We start from the raw sequence: 16,489 nt of genomic DNA, 5'->3' as shown, positions 1-16,489 counted from the left end.
TGCCAGCTCTTTGCAATAATTCTGGAAAAGTCTCTGTCCGTATCCTACTATTTAGCATTCAATGCCCTCTACTACCCTTCCTGGCCCCATCATACTTCTTTACGTGGCAAGGCTCCCAAGTATAGCTTCCAACTTTCTTCTACTTACTTCCACTTTCCTATAAATATGCATTTGAACCTCATTCATTATGAGTATTTTTATAAGCTTATCCTCACTAGAGTAATTGTGACTGTCCTTGAAGGTGGCTTAATGTACTTGCCTTTGAAACAATTTTTATTTTAACAGAGAACTTCTGAATATGCAAAACCTTTATCCCCCAAAATTAATCTCCAAGGGATTTCAGGCACCAAGTAGAGAAGTACGAAAGGCAAAGCTTGATCTCTCTGGATCTGGTAACAGAGATATAGATTTTTGTCTATTAAAAATGATAAAAATGTCTATGATTATTTTTGGTTCCTTTCTATGACACATCATGTGGCACTTGCAAATGGTTCTATGCTTGACTTCTCATTGCTAAGGATAAAGCATCAAATTATGTTGGAGCTTATTTTTGGAAACCAAAGGGGCACGTGTAGTTAATTAGACATGTGCCCTAGGTTTCCTTTCCTTGTTTATCCTAAGGGCTATAAAAAAACATCCCAATAGAGTTTCTTCTGGAAATCTTATTTACTCAGGAGGCAATTTTTTTTAATGTTCTCATCAATTTAAATTGATGCTTTTAGAACTCTAAGTTTAACATTAATTCTAAAGCCTCCTTTTACTTAGGAAAATTTCTCAAATTATTAGTATAAAATGATATTTCCCTTTACTGGATGGAATTCAACATCTCCTAATTTCTACAGCTTCATTGCACAGATGTGGATTTCTTTTTTTTTTTTAACATCTTTATTGGAGTATAATTGATTTACAACGTTGTGTTAGTTTCTGCTGTATAACAAAGTGAATCGGCTATATGTAAACATATATCTCCATATCACCTCCCTCTTGCGTCTCCTTCCCACCCTCCCTGTCCCACCACTCTAGGTGGTCACAAAGCATGGAGCTGATCTCCCTGTGCTATGCAGCTGCTTCCCACTAGCTATCTATTTTACATTTGGTAGTGTATATATAAGTCCATGCCACTCTCTCACTTCGTCCCAGCTTACCCTTCCCCCTCCCTGTGTCCTCAAGTCCATTCTCTACGTCTGCATCTTTATTCCTGTCCTGCCCCTAGGTTCTTCAGAACCTTTTTTGTTGTTGTTGTTGTTGTTAGATTCCATATATATGTGTTAGCATACGGTATTTGTTTTTCTCTTTCTGACTTACTTCACTCTGTATGACAGACTTTAGGTCCATCCACCTCAGTACAAATAACTCAATTTCGTTTCTTTTTATGGCTGACTAATACTCCATTGTATATATGTGCCACAACTTCTTTATCCATTCATCTGTTGATGGACACTTAGGGTGCTTCCATGTCCTGGCTATTGTAAATAGAGCTGCAAAGTACAATGTAGTACATGACTCTTTTTGAATTATGGTTTTCTCAGGATATATGCCCAGTAGTGGGATTGCTGGGTCATATGGTAGTTCTATTTTTAATTTTTTATGGAACCTCCATACTGTTCTCCATAGTGGCTGTATCAATTTACATTCCCACCAACAGCTCAAGAGGGTTCCCTATCCTCCCCACCCACTCCAGCATTTATTGTTTGCAGATTTTTTGATGATGGCCATTCTGACTTGTGTGAGGTGATACCTCATTGTAATTTTGATTTGCATTTCTCTAATGATTAGTGATGTTGAGCATCCTTTCATGTGTTTGTTGGCAATCTGTATATATTCTTTGGAGAAATGTCTATTTAGGTCTTCTGTCCATTTTTGGATTGGGTTTTTTGTTTTTTTGTTATTGAGCTGCATGAGCTGCTTGTATATTTTGGAGATTAATCCTTTGTCAGTTGCTTCGTCTGCAAATATTTTCTCCCATTCTGAGGGTTGTCTTTTCGTCTTGCTGATGGTTTCCTTTGTTCTGCAAAAGCTTTTAAGTTTCATAGGTCCCATTTGTTTATTTTTGTTTTTATTTCCATTTCTCTAGGAGTTGGGTCAAAAAGGATCTTGCTGTGATGTATGTCGTAGAGTGTTCTGCCTATGTTTTCCTCTAAGAGTTTTATAGTGTCTGACCTTACGTTTAGGCCTTTAATCTACTTTCAGTTTATTTTTGTGTGTGGTGTTAGGAACTGTTCTAATTTCATTCTTTTACATGTCGCTGTCCAATTTTCCCAGCACCACTTATCGAAGAGGCTGTCTCTTCTCCATTGTATATTCTTGCCTCCTTCATCAAAGATAAGGTGACCATATGTGCATGGGTTTATCTCTGGGCTTTCTATCCTGTTCCATTGATCCATATTTCTGTTTTTCTGCCAACACCATACTGTCTTGATTACGATAGCTTTGGAGTATAGTCTGAAGTGAGGGGGCCTGTTTCCTCCAGCTCTATTTTTCTTTCACAAGATTGCTTTGGCTATTCGGGGCCTTTTGTGTTTCCATACAAATTGTGAAACTTTTTGTTCTAGTTCTGTGAAAAATGTCAGTGGTAGTTTGATAGGGATTGCAGTGAATCTATAGATTGCTTTGTGTAGTATCGTCATTTTCACAAAGTTGATTCTTAAATCCAAGAACATTGTATATCTCTCCATATGTCTGTATCACCTTAAATTTCTTTCATCACTGTCTTATAGTTTTCTGCATACAGGACTTTTGTCTCCTTAGGTAGGTTTATTCCTAGGTATTTCAGTCTTTTTGTTGCAGTGGTAAATGGGAGTATTTCCTTAATTTCTCTTTCAGATTTTTCATCATTTTTGTATAGGAATGCAAGAGATTTCTGTGCATTAATTTTGTATCCTGCTACTTTACCAAATTCAGTGATTAGCTCTAGTAGTTTTCTGGTAGCATCTTTAGGATTCGCTATGTATAGTATCATGTCATTGGCAAACAGCGACAGTTTTACTTCTTCTTTTCTGATTTGGATTCCTTTTATTTCTTTTTCTTCTCTGATTGCTGTGGCTAAAACTTCCAAAACTATGTTGAATAATAGTGGTGAGAGTGGGCAACCTTGTTTTGTTCCTGATCTTAGAGGAAATGGTTTCAGGTTTTTACCATTGAGAACAATGTTGGCTGTGGGTTTGTCATATATGGCCTTTATTATGTTGAGGTAAGTTCCCTCTCTGCATGCTTTCTGCGGGGTTTTTATCATAAATGGGTGTTGAATTTTGTTGAAAGCTTTTTATGCATCTATTGAGATGGTCATATGGTTTTTCGCCTTCAGTTTGTTAATATGGTGTATCACATTGATTGATTTGCATACATTGAAGAATCCTTGCATTCCTTGCATGGTGTATGATCCTTTAATGTGCTATTGGATTCTGTTTGCTGGCATTTTGTTGAGGATATTTGCATCTATGTTCATCAGTGATATTGGCCTGTAGTTTTCCTTTTTGTGTGACATCTTTGTCTGGTTTTGGTATCCGAGTGATGGTGGCCTTGTAGCATGAGTTTGGGAGTGTTCCTCCCTCTGATATAATTTGGAAGAGCTTGAGAAGGATAGGTGTTAGCTCTTCTCTAAATGTTTGATAGAATTTGCCTGTGAAGCCATCTGGTTCTGGGCTTTTGTTTGTTGGAAGATTTTTGATCACAGTTTCAATTTCACTGCTTGTGATTGGTCCACTTATATTTTGTATTTCTTCCTGATTCAGTCTCTGAAGGTTGTGCTGCAGTCTCAGAAGGTTGTGCTTTTCTAAGAATTTGTCTATTTCTTCCAGGTTGTCCATTTTATTGGCATATAGTTGCTTGTAGTAATCTCTCATGAAGTTTTGTATTTCTGCAGTGTCAGTTGTTACTTCTTTTTCATTTCTAATTCTGTTGATTTGAGTCTTCTCCCTTTTTTTCTAGATGAGTCTGGCTAATGGTTTATCAATTTTGTTTATCTTCTCAAAGAACCAGTTTTTACTTTTATTGATCTTCGCTATTGTTTCCTTAATTTTTTTCTTCGTTTTTTTCTGATCTGACCTTTATGATTTCTTTCCTTTTGCTAACTTTGGGGGTTTTTTGTTCTTCTTTCTCTAATTGCTTTCGGTATAAGATTAGGTTGTTTATTTGAGATGTTTCTTGTTTCTTGAGGTAGGATTGTATGGCTATAAACTTCCCTCTTAGAACTGCTGTTGCTTCATCCCACAGGTTTTGGGTCATCATGTTTTCATTGTCATTTGTTTCTAGGTATTTTTTGATTTCCTCCTTGATTCCTTCAGTGACCTTTTTGTTATTTAGTAGTGTATTGTTTAGCTTCCATGTGTTTGTATTTTTTACAGATTTTTTTCCTGTAATTGATATCTAGTCTCATAGCATTGTGGTCGCAAAAGATACTTGATAGGATTTCAATTTTCTTAAATTTATCAAGGCTTGATTTGTGACCCAAGATATGATGTATCCTGGAGAATATTCCATGAGCACTTGAGAAGAAAGTGTATTCTGTTGTTTTTTGATGGACTGATCTATAAATATCGATTAAGTCCATCTAGTTTAAAGTGTCATTTAAAGCTTGTGTTTCATTATTTATTTTCATTTTGGATGATCTGTCCATTGGTGAAAGTGGGGTGTTAAAGTCCCCAGCTATTATTGTGTTACTGTCAATTTCCCCTTTCATGGTTGTAGTATTTGCCTTATGTATTGAGGTGCTCCTATGTTGGGTGCATAAATATTTACAATTTTTATATTTTCTTCTTGAATTGATCCCTTGATCATTATGTAGTGTCCTTCTTTGTCTCTTCTAATAGTCTTTATTTTAACGTTTATTTTTTCTGTTATGAGAATTGCTACTCCAGCTTTTTTTGATTTCCATTTGCATGGAATATCTTTTTCCATCCCCTCACTTTCAGTCTGTAGGCATCCCTAGGTCTGAAGTGGTCTCTTGTAGACAGCATATATATGGGTCTTGTTTTTGTATCCATTCAGCCAGTCTATGTTTTTTGTTTGGAGCATTTAGTCCATTTACATTTAAGGTAATTATTGATATGTATGTTTCTATTACCATTTTCTTAACTGTTTTGGGTTTGTTATTGTAGGTCTTTTTCTTCTCTTGTGTTTTTGTTGCCTAGAGAAGTTCCTTTAGCATTTGTTGTAAAGCTGGTTTGGTGGTGCGGAATTCTCTTAGCTTTTGCTTGTCTGTAAAGCTTTTAATTTCTCTCTTGAATACAAATGAGATCCTTGCTGGGTAGAGTAATCTTGGTTATAGGTTTTTCCCTTTCATCACTTTAAATATGTCCTGCCAGTCCCTTCTGGCTTGCCGAGTTTCTGCTGAAAGATCAGCTGTTAACCTTATGGAGATTCCCTTGTATGTTATTTGTTGTTTTTCCCTTGCTTCTTTTAATATGTTTTCTTTGTGTTTAATTTTTGATAGTTTGATTAATATGTGTCTTGGCATGTTTCTCCTTGCATTTATCCTGTATGGGACTCTCTGCACTTCCTGGACTTGATTATTTCCTTTCCCATATTAGGGCAGTTTTCAATTATAATCTCTTCAAATATCTTCTCAGACCCTTTCTTTTTCTCTTCTTCTTCTGGCACCCCTGTAATTCGAATGTTGGTGTGTTTAATGTCCCAGAGGTCTCTAAGACTGTCTTCAATTCTTTTCATTCTTTTTTATTTGGCCTTGAGGTAATTATATCTATTATTTTATCTTCCAGGTCACTTATCCATTCTTCTGCCTCAGTTATTCTGCTATTGATTCCTTCTAGAGAATTTTTAATTTCATTTATTGTGCTGTTCATCATTGTTTGTTTGTTCTTTAGTTCTTATAGGTCCTTGTTAAATGTTTCTTGCATTGTCTCCATTCTATTTCCAAGATTTTGGATCATCTTTACTATCATTATTCTGAATTCTTTTTCAGGTAGACTGCCTATTTCCTCTTCATTTGTTTGGTCTGGTGGGTTTTTACCTTGCTCCTTCATCGGCTGTGTATTTCTCTGTCTTCTCATTTTGTTTAACTTACTATGTTTGGAGTCTCCTTTACACAGGCTGCAATTTCATAGTTCCCATTATTTTTGGTGTTTGCCTCCAGTGGGTAAGGTTGTTTCAGTGTGTTGTGTAGGGTTCTTGGTGGAGGGGACTGGTACCTGTGTTCTGGTGGATGAGGCTGGATCTTGTCTTTCTGGTGAGCAGGACAGTGTCTGGTGGTGTGTTTTGGGGTGTCTGTGAACTTATTATGATATTAGGCAGCCTCTCTGCTAATGGGTGGGGTTGTGTTCCTGTCTTGCTAGTTGTTTGGCATGGGGTGTCCAGCACTGGAGCTTGCTGGTTGTTGAGTGGAGCTGGGTCTTTGCGTTGAAACAAAGATCTCTGGGAGATCTCTCGCCGATTGATGTTATGTGGGGCCAGGAGGTCTCTGTTGGTCCAATGTCCTGAACTCGGCTCTCCCACCTCAGAGGCTCAGGCCTGATACCTGGCTGGAGCACAAGACCCTGTCAGTCATACGGCTTACATATAAATGGGTTAAATTCTCCAATCCAAAGGCACAGGGTGGTCAGCCTTCTGCGCTCTGCTTTGTCCTCCAGCTGGGGGTTGTCCTCTGGGCCTGGTCGATATGGAGAGCCTGCTTTGGATCCAGGTCCAGCTGCATTCCCTAGTGTCTAGAAGAAGCAGCCGTCACCCCCATCCTCCCGTATTCCCACCGCAAGTTGTCATGATCCTGGAGTGCCTGAGTCTCTACCCCTCATGCTGCTTGCGGTGCTTGGACTTCTTTATTTTGGCTGCTGTAAGTGGATATGTCTCTTTCAATTCGTGTAATCTAACTATGATGCAGGCTTTGATCATCCAGTTATAAAATGCATAATAAAAGAGGAAGAGTTTAAATTATCAGAATAATTCCATACAATTTCTTATGTTTTCCAATGTTTCTGCAGAGCTAAAATCCATGGAATTGTTTTGAAAGATTTTAACTTCCTTTTTTTACCCCCTTTGGCAGCTGTCCCATGTTTCAAAAGAGTGATTTCCTGGAATTTTATCAGAGTATTTTTACTGACTTAACTGCATCTCTGTTTTCTTATTTGTGACCTAGTTATATCTAAGAGGATAAGGCAATCTAGAAGTCAATAACATATAATATTCTTTGTAATTTCATAATAATATCAATTCTTTGTCCTTCTAATACTCTCAACATGATTATACTGCTATTCACTGCTATTTGTTCTAGCTTCCGGGGTCATATGCATAGTTTGCCTATGATCATAACAACTCATTTATTCCCACATAACCTAGGATGCATGACTTCAGGGTTCTCAGTTCATGCATTTAAACAGAATGATATGGGGGACTTGGCAAAGCCTTGAAATTAAGAAAACTTATCAGTCAAGGCTGCATTTGGCTTCATGTAATAGACACCCAACTCTGAAAGCCTTAACTGACTAGGGTTTTCTTTTCCCTGTATGATAAGAGGTGTGAACCCCACAACCAGGGCTGGTCAGCTGCTCAAGGAAGCTGTCAAGGACCTGAGCTGTTTCCTAGCTTCCTGGCCTGCTATCCTTAGAGTGTGGTTCTCATACTCAAGGATGAGAGAAAAGAGCCCCAGCTCAATCATACAAGGCAGAGAGTGCAGAAGGCAAAATTGCATACTGGCTGATTTGGTCTTTTGTTATCAGGAAAGTAAGAGCTTTCTTGGAAGTTCCATTGAGTGCATATATACCTATATCTGGTTGGCCAGAACTAGGTCACATGACTAAGGGAGTCTGGGGAGGTGTTTTCAAGTGTTTTAAAGCACATATTCAATTATAATAGAAAGGAGGAAGGGGGAATGGATATTGAGTAGACAACTAGCAGTGTCTGCCAAAAAGGGATTTAGAGAAAGGGACATAAATGGGGGAATAAAGTGCCCCTTATCTAAAGGTTACTAGTGATGAATACCAGGAGAGTTCCTGTGAAGGAGGTACCACCTAGACCAGGTCACCTGGGGCTTTACCTTGTCACATTCAGTACGATTCTGTACTTGCAGATCAGAAACCTGAACTGTGGACCTATCAGTGGTGATCTGTCTTTCAGATGCACACTCACCCAAAGCTACAGAGGCAGGAAGATAACCAGAAAGATGATTTATTAGTTTATGAAGAGAGTATTGCCAGCAAATGTACCAAATGTTGATGCTCACTAATCAGATGATCTCTCTCTGTAGGCAGATGTATATGCAAAGCAAATCATTAGAAAGAAATCAAAGAGTGATGTTAATGGGCTGACCTAGGTGCCTAATCTAATGGAACCAAGACGCGGGTAGCCCTCAGCTTCCATCCTCCCCATGTCCTGCCTGGGAATAAAATGCAGGTTTCCTCACTTTCTGAGAAAGTTAAGTGTTTCTATGAAACCTTTCATAAGCTGAAATGGCATAAAGTGAAGAAGTAATTACTTTAGGACACATCTTGCTAATGAATGCACAAAATAAACTGAGATAAAACACAGATGCTCAGACATAGTTCCAAGCTATGGTAGCTTAATGTTGAGAGGCTGAGTGTAGTTCCCGGGGAAGGAGCTGGGTGGCGCCACTCTTGACATTCAGGATGTGCACTGCCTCTATAAAGGCTCACTGCAAAACAGAAGCTGAATGCTATTTTCATTTTTCTCCTTTTTTGCAAAAATAAAAACCTCTTTAGATTTCTTTTGGTTAACAAAAATAAGTACTAATGTAGGTATTCTGTAAAATCAAAGTGGTGTAAAATGAACTTTTGAAAAGCAGGGGCTACCTCTACTGTGTCCTTGGCTGACCTACCCTCACTCTCACACCACAGTGCCAGGGATGTGTTGCCTGTGTCTGCACCTCTGGCTCCCCTCTTGTTGGCTTCAGATTTTGATGAACTCCTCTTCCTGGCAGTCACATTCTTTCCTTGTATGTATTAATATATTCACTCTGGTTATCCCCAAGTCTTGACCTGGTGAATAAGTCCCAGAAGTGGCAGGAAACAGATAGGACTGGGCAAGTAACCTGCCAAGGGACAGCGACGCACCCTGGGGCTAACCAAGGTGGGGAGTTATCACCACCCCTAGAAAGGTGTTGCTTCGGCTGTAGCTCTACGTAGAGGTTGCCTGAGAGCCGCTGGGCCTTCGTTAAAGGAACATAGCTAGAGCCAACCTACCGCCTGGGATGGGAGACAGTTGCCTTCCTGCTGACACCTCTGGTTATCCAAGTACGACCAGAAGTGAGGAAGCAGGGGATGCTCTGGATGCTGCGCCTAGAGAACAGCTTCCCGGGGCACAGAGCAGGGTGGGGAAGACTGTACAGGGAATCAGGAGTGTCCAGTGGAGAAAATCCAGCACCCCCGAGTGACGGTTCTATCTCTTTATGGCAGTATGTGTATCTCTCCTCTGACCGCATAGGTCTATCTTATTTGATAACTTTTAAACCTCAGAGGTTACTCGTTCCACTCTATTTCCAAAGCACTTCCTACATCTGGCACCCCAGTCCAGGAAATGTGTTGTTGTGATGTGGGTCATAGTCCGTGCCCATCTTTTTCGTCTTCTCTCAGAGTTCAGTACTTCTTCCTCCCACGGTGATCACTTCTATCCAACCCCTAGGTAGCTCATTATTGACTTAACAGGTTTCCCTTTTTACCTGACTGCTAGGAGATGGCAGAGAATTCTGGAGGTCATCTTTGTCAAGGATATCTGTTTTGTGATATGTACGTTTAGCTTCTTCCCTGGTTTCATTGTATTTTCTTGCTACTTATTTATTTCCCTTTATTCCTTCTTTTAATTTATGTACACATTTCTCATATTGGAGCATGAGTACATCTAATTGAGGGTTTTTCGACCTTGACATTATTGATGTGTTGGGCCTGAGAATTCTTTGCTGTGAATGGAGAATAAGGAGTCTATATTCACAGTGCAGTTTATCCATGGGGACTCCCTGGTGCATTGTAGGTTGTTGAGCAGCATCTCTGGCCTCTACCCACTAGATACCAGTAGCATTCCTCCCTGCCGCCCCTGTCCCATATCAATACCAATATCTCCTAGGGGGCAAAACCGGCCTCTGTGGAGACCCGCTGCTCTAGGTGAATGAAACAGTGCATGTCAGAGGTGAAAGAAACTATGAGTTAAAATACGGCACCTCTGCTAGTTCTGTCAGTTTTACTTAAATTTTTTTTTTTTTGCGTTACGCGGGCCTCTCACTGTTGTGGCCTCTCCCGTTGCGGAGCACAGGCTCCGGATGCGCAGGCTTAGCGGCCATGGCTCACGGGCCCAGCCGCTCCGCGGCATGTGGGATCTTCCCGGACCGGGGCACGAACCCGTGTTCCCGGCATCGGCAGGCAGAATCTCAATCACTGCGCCACCAGGGAAGCCCAAAAACAATTTTTTTGAGAACAATTTTGTGAAGACAAATATATTATGAAGTAGAATTTAACACCTGCATGAATTTTGAAAATAAAAGACCAAGAGCTGCAGGTATAATTCTGGGTATAAACCTCAACAAATACAGGTAACAAAGCTATCAGGCTGGATCTTTCTGCCCTTTGCAGACATGTGACTGTGCCTGAAGGCTCTACTTGCTATTTCTGACTCAGCACCAAGTACAAACATCACTGGCTCCACAGGAAGGGCACGTGCACCAAATATTTAGTGACTTTAACTTTGGGCTTGAGGGACTGGTTACATCAAACTCTGTGCAGTCTGCTGCTTCCAACTCTCTTCTCTCATCTCCCCATTTGTGCAGAGCAGTCAGGCTACACTCAGAATCCTGAGGGTCTCATCTCTTACCCGTAAGCATTTATATGTGTGTATGTATATATACATATACATATATATATTTTTTGAGTATGACTTTTAGCATTAGCTTCTGAGAGAATAACAATTTCTCTACTTCATTAGATAAATATATACAGCAGAGTGAGAGAAATTGGGGGCACAATTAATTTGTAATTGAGGAAAATCTCAAGTGTCATCTCAGATCAAGGAGCTTAACACAGTTTAAAATTAACCAGTGTCTTCTACATATTGTGTTTTATTTATCTGAACTTTCCTCTAAGCCTTGACCATCGCGCTTGTGGGTCTTCTCACAAAATTTAACTACATTTTCATGCTCTACTTCATTATCAGATATTTTCTTTAACCAAACCACCCCAAGACTTAGTGGTTTAAAACAGCAATCATTTTACTATCTTGTAAGTCTATGAGTTGACTGGGCTCTGTTCGGAGTATTTTTTTTTTTTCCTTTTGGCTGGGGCTGGAGTCATGTATGAACTTGACTAGAACAGAACAACCAAGGTGGCTCGCTCACATGACACATTTAATGCCAACTATTGGCTAATTGTTCTGCTAGGGCTGTTGCCTGGAGAGGCTACACATGTCCCATGCTGGGCTTGTCACAGCATGGTGACTTGTCTGTGAGGGAGGGTCCCAAGAAAGAGGAAGTGGGAGATGCCAATCCAAAGACTAGACCCAGAACTAACAGAGCATCACTTCTGCAGTGTTCTCTTGGCTATGCAGTTACAGGGCCAACCCCGATTCGAGTGGATGGACAACAGATTCCCCTTCTCAATGGGGAGAGCGACAAAAGAGTTACTCCAGTTGGTTTTTGGAGGCACAAGAATTTTTCCCTACTTGGACCCTACACTGTGCCACTTTGGTTGTCATTAAATCTGGTATTCAAGTAGCACCTCTTTCACCAATTTGGCCCCTGTCACGTTAAGTTCTTCTGCTCCAATATTGTGTTTTTTTTTCTCTTTTACTGCCTTTATAAAAAACTGAAGTATAGCTGATGTACAATATTATATGTGACAGGTGTACAATATAGTGACTCAGAATTTTTAAAGGTTTTACTCCATTTATTGTTATTATAAAATATTGGCTATATTCCCTGTGTTGTACAATATATCCTTGTAGCTTATTTTATAATTTCTGCCTTTTTTAAATCTTAGAAGCTGTGAATATCCCAAGTCAGAGGCTACATTCCTTTCACCTTACCTTTCATTTCAGATAGCAGGTAAACACTGGGGTGTGTTTGCCCATCCTGCTCAAGGAAGCCTGTCTTCTAATGGAATATGTTCATTTAAAAAAAAAATCTTTCAACCTAGGGCTAGGGGTGGTAGGGCTTTAATTCATAATCATTTTTGAGGGAAGAAGTGTGAACTGGCAGTTTTTCAACTTGTGGCGACCTATTCTTGTTTTATCTTGGTAATCGCTTGCAGTTTAAAACAATTTGTTCAACCTCCAAATATCGTTGATTTAATTAGTGAATGAATATTTAGAGACAGAAGGAGCTAAGGCAATGGAAATGGAGTGAATGAGGTTCTCTAGAATTAGCTTCTAAAAACAATCACATGACTTAAATACCTCTACACACTCCCTTCAGCCCATGGGATAAAGTTCAAACTGTAGGCACAGTGCATGAGGCCCTCCCATTCTGACTTGGTTTTATATCATTCTCTAATTTTGTTTTTTTGCCCTGCACTTAATATATACCATAAGCTTTAACTCAGTACTTCTCAAGTGATGTTTGAAGACCATTTGCATAACTATTAAAAATAATGCAGATCCTTGGGTCACATTCAGACTTATGAAACCAGAATCTTTGGGGGCAGAGCCCAGGAATCTACATTTTTAACAAGTACCCCAGAGATTCTTTTTTTTTTTTTTTTTTAATTTTTACTGGAGTATAGTTGCTTTACAATGTTGTGTTAGTTTCTGTTGTACAGCAAAGTGAATCAGTTATACATATACATATATCACCTCATTTTTTAGATTTCCTTCCCATTTAGGTCACCACAGAGCATTGAGTAGAGTTCCCTGTGTTATACAGTAGGTTCTCATTAGTTATTTATTTTATACATAGTAGTGTATATACATCAATCCCAATCTCCCAATTCATCCCCCCTTCCCCCCTTGGTATTCATAAGTTTGTTCTCTACATCTATGTCTCTATTTCTGCTTTGCAAGTAAGTTCGTCTGTACCATTTTTTTAGATTCCACATATAAGCGATATTATACGATATTTGTTTTCTTTCTGACTTACTTCACTCTGTATGACAGTCTCTAGGTCTATCCATGTCTCTGCAAATTGCACTGTTTTGTTCCTTTTAATGGCTGAGTAATATTCCACTGTGTATATGTACCACATCTTCTTTATCCATTCCTTTGTTGATGGACATTTGGGTTGCTTCCATGTCCTGGCTATCCAGAGATTCTTATGAACACTAAAGTTTGAGAGTAACTCCTAACAGCCTTGATATTCTCAACACCTTGATATACCTTTGTAAGGCTTTTCAAATAATTTAACATATCAGAGCATATGCTAGAAACTTTCACAGCCATTTATCGAGAGTACAGAAGGAAGAGTTCCTCGCAAAGAGGAAGGGTCTGTTCTTCCTCTTGAAGAAACTGCAGAGGTGTGGGATGATGGAAGACTAGAATTCCACTGGCTTTGGGTGGAAGGTGAGTGAAGCCTCAAAAATGCTCAGGTGCATGTAAGAACCCCAGTCCTTCCATGTCTATTTCCAATTGTTCTTTCCTCCTTTCTAACTAAATATTTTTACCCCACCATGAACTCAGGTAGCCTGAAATGCCATCTGCCTCCTACGTCTGGACTATTGCATATGCTCTTCGCTCCCTGGACTGCAGGGCCCCATTCTTCCCAGTTAAGACCCAATGCAAATGTTACCTACTGCCCAAATTCTAGGTCACAGTGAATCACTTTACCCCTTGGACTCCCACACTATTTCACTCATCATTTTCTCGTGTATTTTGGATGTAACTCAAATGTCCCTAAGTCTCACTGCCTGTGAATACAAACGCAGTCATGTTAGTGATAATACCTGACTTTATTAACGTGGCAGTTTTTTTTTGCCCTGAGAGGTCCAGCCAGGGCTGTCTTCCTGTGTGCAAGAATGAGCCCACACATCTTGGTGCTGATGCTGTCCAGCCATCGACTTCTGTCTTTCGATCTGAACTCAAAAGCCAACGGCAAAATCCCTTCACAAGATCCCAACGCCAATCAGGTCGGCTGGCACAGTGTCAGAGCGCTCGGGTCTCCCTTTAGATTGATAAGTGTAGGCTTTGCCAGGTGCACATCTTTTCGCACAGTCAGTGCTTTGAACTCCAGAGATGCTAAATGGCTTGGGAACTTAATTTTAGCACCGACAATTGGATGAACACAGGAATAAGCAGCGGAAGATGAAAGCCTGACCTGGGCTTAAGATGAGCCGGCTGACACCACTGGGCGCTCAACCTGGTTCCAAGTTTCCTGGCGGCCATCACGTAAAGGGAACACCTGTTAGCTGACGCCACTGTTTTCACTGTCAGACAAAAGTAGGGCTGCCAGATGCTTTCTACAAAATCCTGGATGCACTTGATGCATCCCTATCAAGAAGCTCAAGAACCTTGCGAACCTGGGCGCCCCGCCACCCCCAGGAGAAGGCAGAGGAGAAGCTCTGCTGCGGGGGCTGCCAGAAGCTACCCCTGAGGGGGTCTGGTCTGGGGAGGGACGTGGCCGGCTCTCGTCTTCCCTGCTGGTGTCCACTGGCACTCGATTCCGGGTATCCCGGCAACACTTCGAGCAGGCCGTCAGGCTTTTCCTCTCTGCTTTCAGCAGGAAAGGAGGAGGTGGTCCTCGGGTGGCTTTTTCGTTCAGGCTGCGGGCTGCGCTCGCAAAGGGGCGCTGCCCACGGAGGTTGCGGGACCCCGCCGCCGCCTCCTCGAGGCCTGCCCTGCCCAGGGCTCGTGCGACGCCTCCCTGTATCCCCTCGTGTGGGCTTCTGGCTACGCGCAGGAAGCCGCAGGGATCCGCGTAACAAGGCTTCCTGGCTGGCGGGGCGGGGCCTCTAGTGAGGGCGGGGTTTAGGCGCTACAGAGCGGGAAGGGCGGGGTCTCGCGAGGCAGGCCTACGGGGCGGGACCTCGCGAGGCGGGCGGGGCTTGGGCGCCGGGAGGGGGCGGAGGCCGCGGCTGCGGAGGGAAGGGGAGGAACGAGAGGGGAAGGGAGGGGAGGCGAGGGAGGAAAGGGAAAGGAAGGAGAGGGGAGGGCGGCCGGCCGCGGAGAGGGAGTGAGTCACCTGATAGCTGCCCGCGCGGCCCGCCAGGCTCGCTCGCTGCCGTCAGTCGGGCTGCGTCGCGCCTCGGCTCTGGTGAGTGGCTCGCCTGTCCCGGGCGCCCTTCCCCGGCAGGGTCCGCGCGGCGGCGTCTCGCGCGCGGTCTGGGCCGCCGGCCTGTGAGGGGCGGGCCGCGGGCAGGTCCTGGGGAGGCGGTGAGGGAGACCGGGGCGGCTGCTTTCTGGGCTGGGGGCATTAAGCGGGGCCCGCGGGGGGCGGCTGCAGCTCCCCTTCCTGGAAGTGGCCTCGTCCGCCGGAAGGGGCGACGGGTCGGCGCCCCGTGGCCCCGCGCGCGGCCGGCGCCGTTGTTTACGGGCCCGCGCTGTACTTTATCACGGGCCGGCCGGCGGGGGGCCGGGATGTACTGGGGCCCGGGCGCCCGCTCCCCTCCCCCGCCTCTCGGGCACCCGGGTCCGAGCCCGGCACCCCCCCCCAATCTCCAGCCGGCGCGCGGCCCGCCGGGGCTGTGACACATCAGCACCGCCCGCGCGGCCGGCCCGGCTCAGTATCGTCTCTCCGCCCCCTCCCACCACCCTCGGCAGCCGCCGCGTCCGGCGAGCTGTTTGCCTCCCGTCTGCCCAGCCTGGGTGTAGGTCGCGCGTGTAATCACGTAAGAAAGGCCGAGTTCGTGGCTGGAGCAAAAAATACCACCCTGCGGGGCTGGGTTTAGCGAAGATTGGTTTGGGGGCCCGGAGATCCCAGGGCTCCCTTTGTTGGAGTTTTGCCCGCGCGTTGTAATTAAAGACTCCCACAGTCGGGTGAGAGTGGGTGTTGATCGTAGAGACACCAGCTTTGTGCTCGTCTAATGAAACGCGAGTGCCATGGCTTTCTCTTTCTTGCACGGTAGTTTAATGTCACTGAGTAGAATTGTACAGAAGGTTTTTGTGCAGTGAGCCTTCTGCGTTGAATTAGGGCTGATTCAAGGTATAGCGTAGTAGTGATTGTGAAAGAACGTGTGTGGGAAAAACAGGCTCCAATGTCACGCTTGAAGGAACAAAGGCTGTTTTGTAGGGATGCCTATCTTTCGGGAGAATTCTATCAGTATTGGGTCTGGAGGGTGCCACGACTAGGTCTATTGTTCATGTAGTTTAACACTGCTTATATCCAGGAGGGTTTGCATTTCAAGCAGTTCCGAAAGATAAAGGGTGGAAACACCTGAGGTGTTAGTGTCAGAGCGCTTGAGCGCTTCACATGGTCAAGCAGAGAAGTGGGGAAGAGGCCGGCTGCTTCTTCCTGGTCTTGGGTAGTGGTGCAAGGGCTGGGCTGGGCTTGAAGGCGCTTGCCACTTCAGCCTTTGGATTAAAGAAGCCTGGGGAAAAAGAACACTTGGTGAGTCAGCTGGGAGTAGGATGGCCTTGGTTTAAGTGATGGCATGGCATCGTGCATTATTGTTGTTTAACC

At 43.1% G+C, this 16,489-nt stretch overlaps 2 protein-coding genes across 9 annotated transcripts in view; one reads left to right on the top strand and one right to left on the bottom strand.

Moving 5' to 3' along the window:
- BACH1 (BTB domain and CNC homolog 1) overlaps positions 1 to 16,489 on the top strand; it is an 81,036-nt gene that overhangs the window by 19,226 nt on the left and 45,321 nt on the right. For 3 of the 8 annotated variants that reach the window (XM_022570247.3, XM_089910347.1, XM_022570137.3), the window contains exon 1: positions 14,997 to 15,124. The exons of 3 other annotated variants lie outside the window; for them this stretch is intronic. The gene's annotated coding sequence lies outside the window, so the exon portion shown is untranslated. Of the gene's footprint in view, positions 1 to 14,996; positions 15,125 to 16,489 lie in introns of those variants that run through there. 2 more of the 8 variants (XM_089910341.1, XM_089910340.1) reach the window with 1 other exon arrangement.
- LOC149749281 (uncharacterized) lies at positions 355 to 16,346 on the bottom strand. Its single transcript, XM_089910348.1, has 2 exons — positions 15,053 to 16,346; positions 355 to 14,805 (listed from the first exon to the last, which is right to left on the bottom strand). The coding sequence occupies exons 1-2, from the start codon at positions 15,561 to 15,563 to the stop codon at positions 14,276 to 14,278; spliced, it is 1,041 nt and encodes a 346-aa protein (XP_089766474.1). The 5' UTR covers positions 15,564 to 16,346; the 3' UTR covers positions 355 to 14,275.

This window comes from Delphinapterus leucas, chromosome 4 (genome assembly GCF_059928025.1).
Source record: "Delphinapterus leucas isolate spDelLeu-1000000601 "Yukka" chromosome 4, BTC_Dleu_Yukka2, whole genome shotgun sequence".
Taxonomy (NCBI): Eukaryota; Metazoa; Chordata; class Mammalia; order Artiodactyla; family Monodontidae; genus Delphinapterus; species Delphinapterus leucas.
Note: the sequence above shows the minus strand (reverse complement) of the source record. Positions and strands in the feature narration are given on the sequence as shown.

Excerpts from the sequence above, each read along its gene's own strand:
- LOC149749281 (XM_089910348.1), bottom strand. The coding sequence starts at position 15,563 with ATGTGTCACAGCCCCGGCGGGCCGCGCGCCGGCTGGAGATTGGGGGGG. Across the intron at positions 14,806-15,052 it reads GCCGCGCGGGCAGCTATCAG|CCAGGAAGCCTTGTTACGCG; the intron begins GTGACTCACTCC and ends CCGCCCCGCCAG.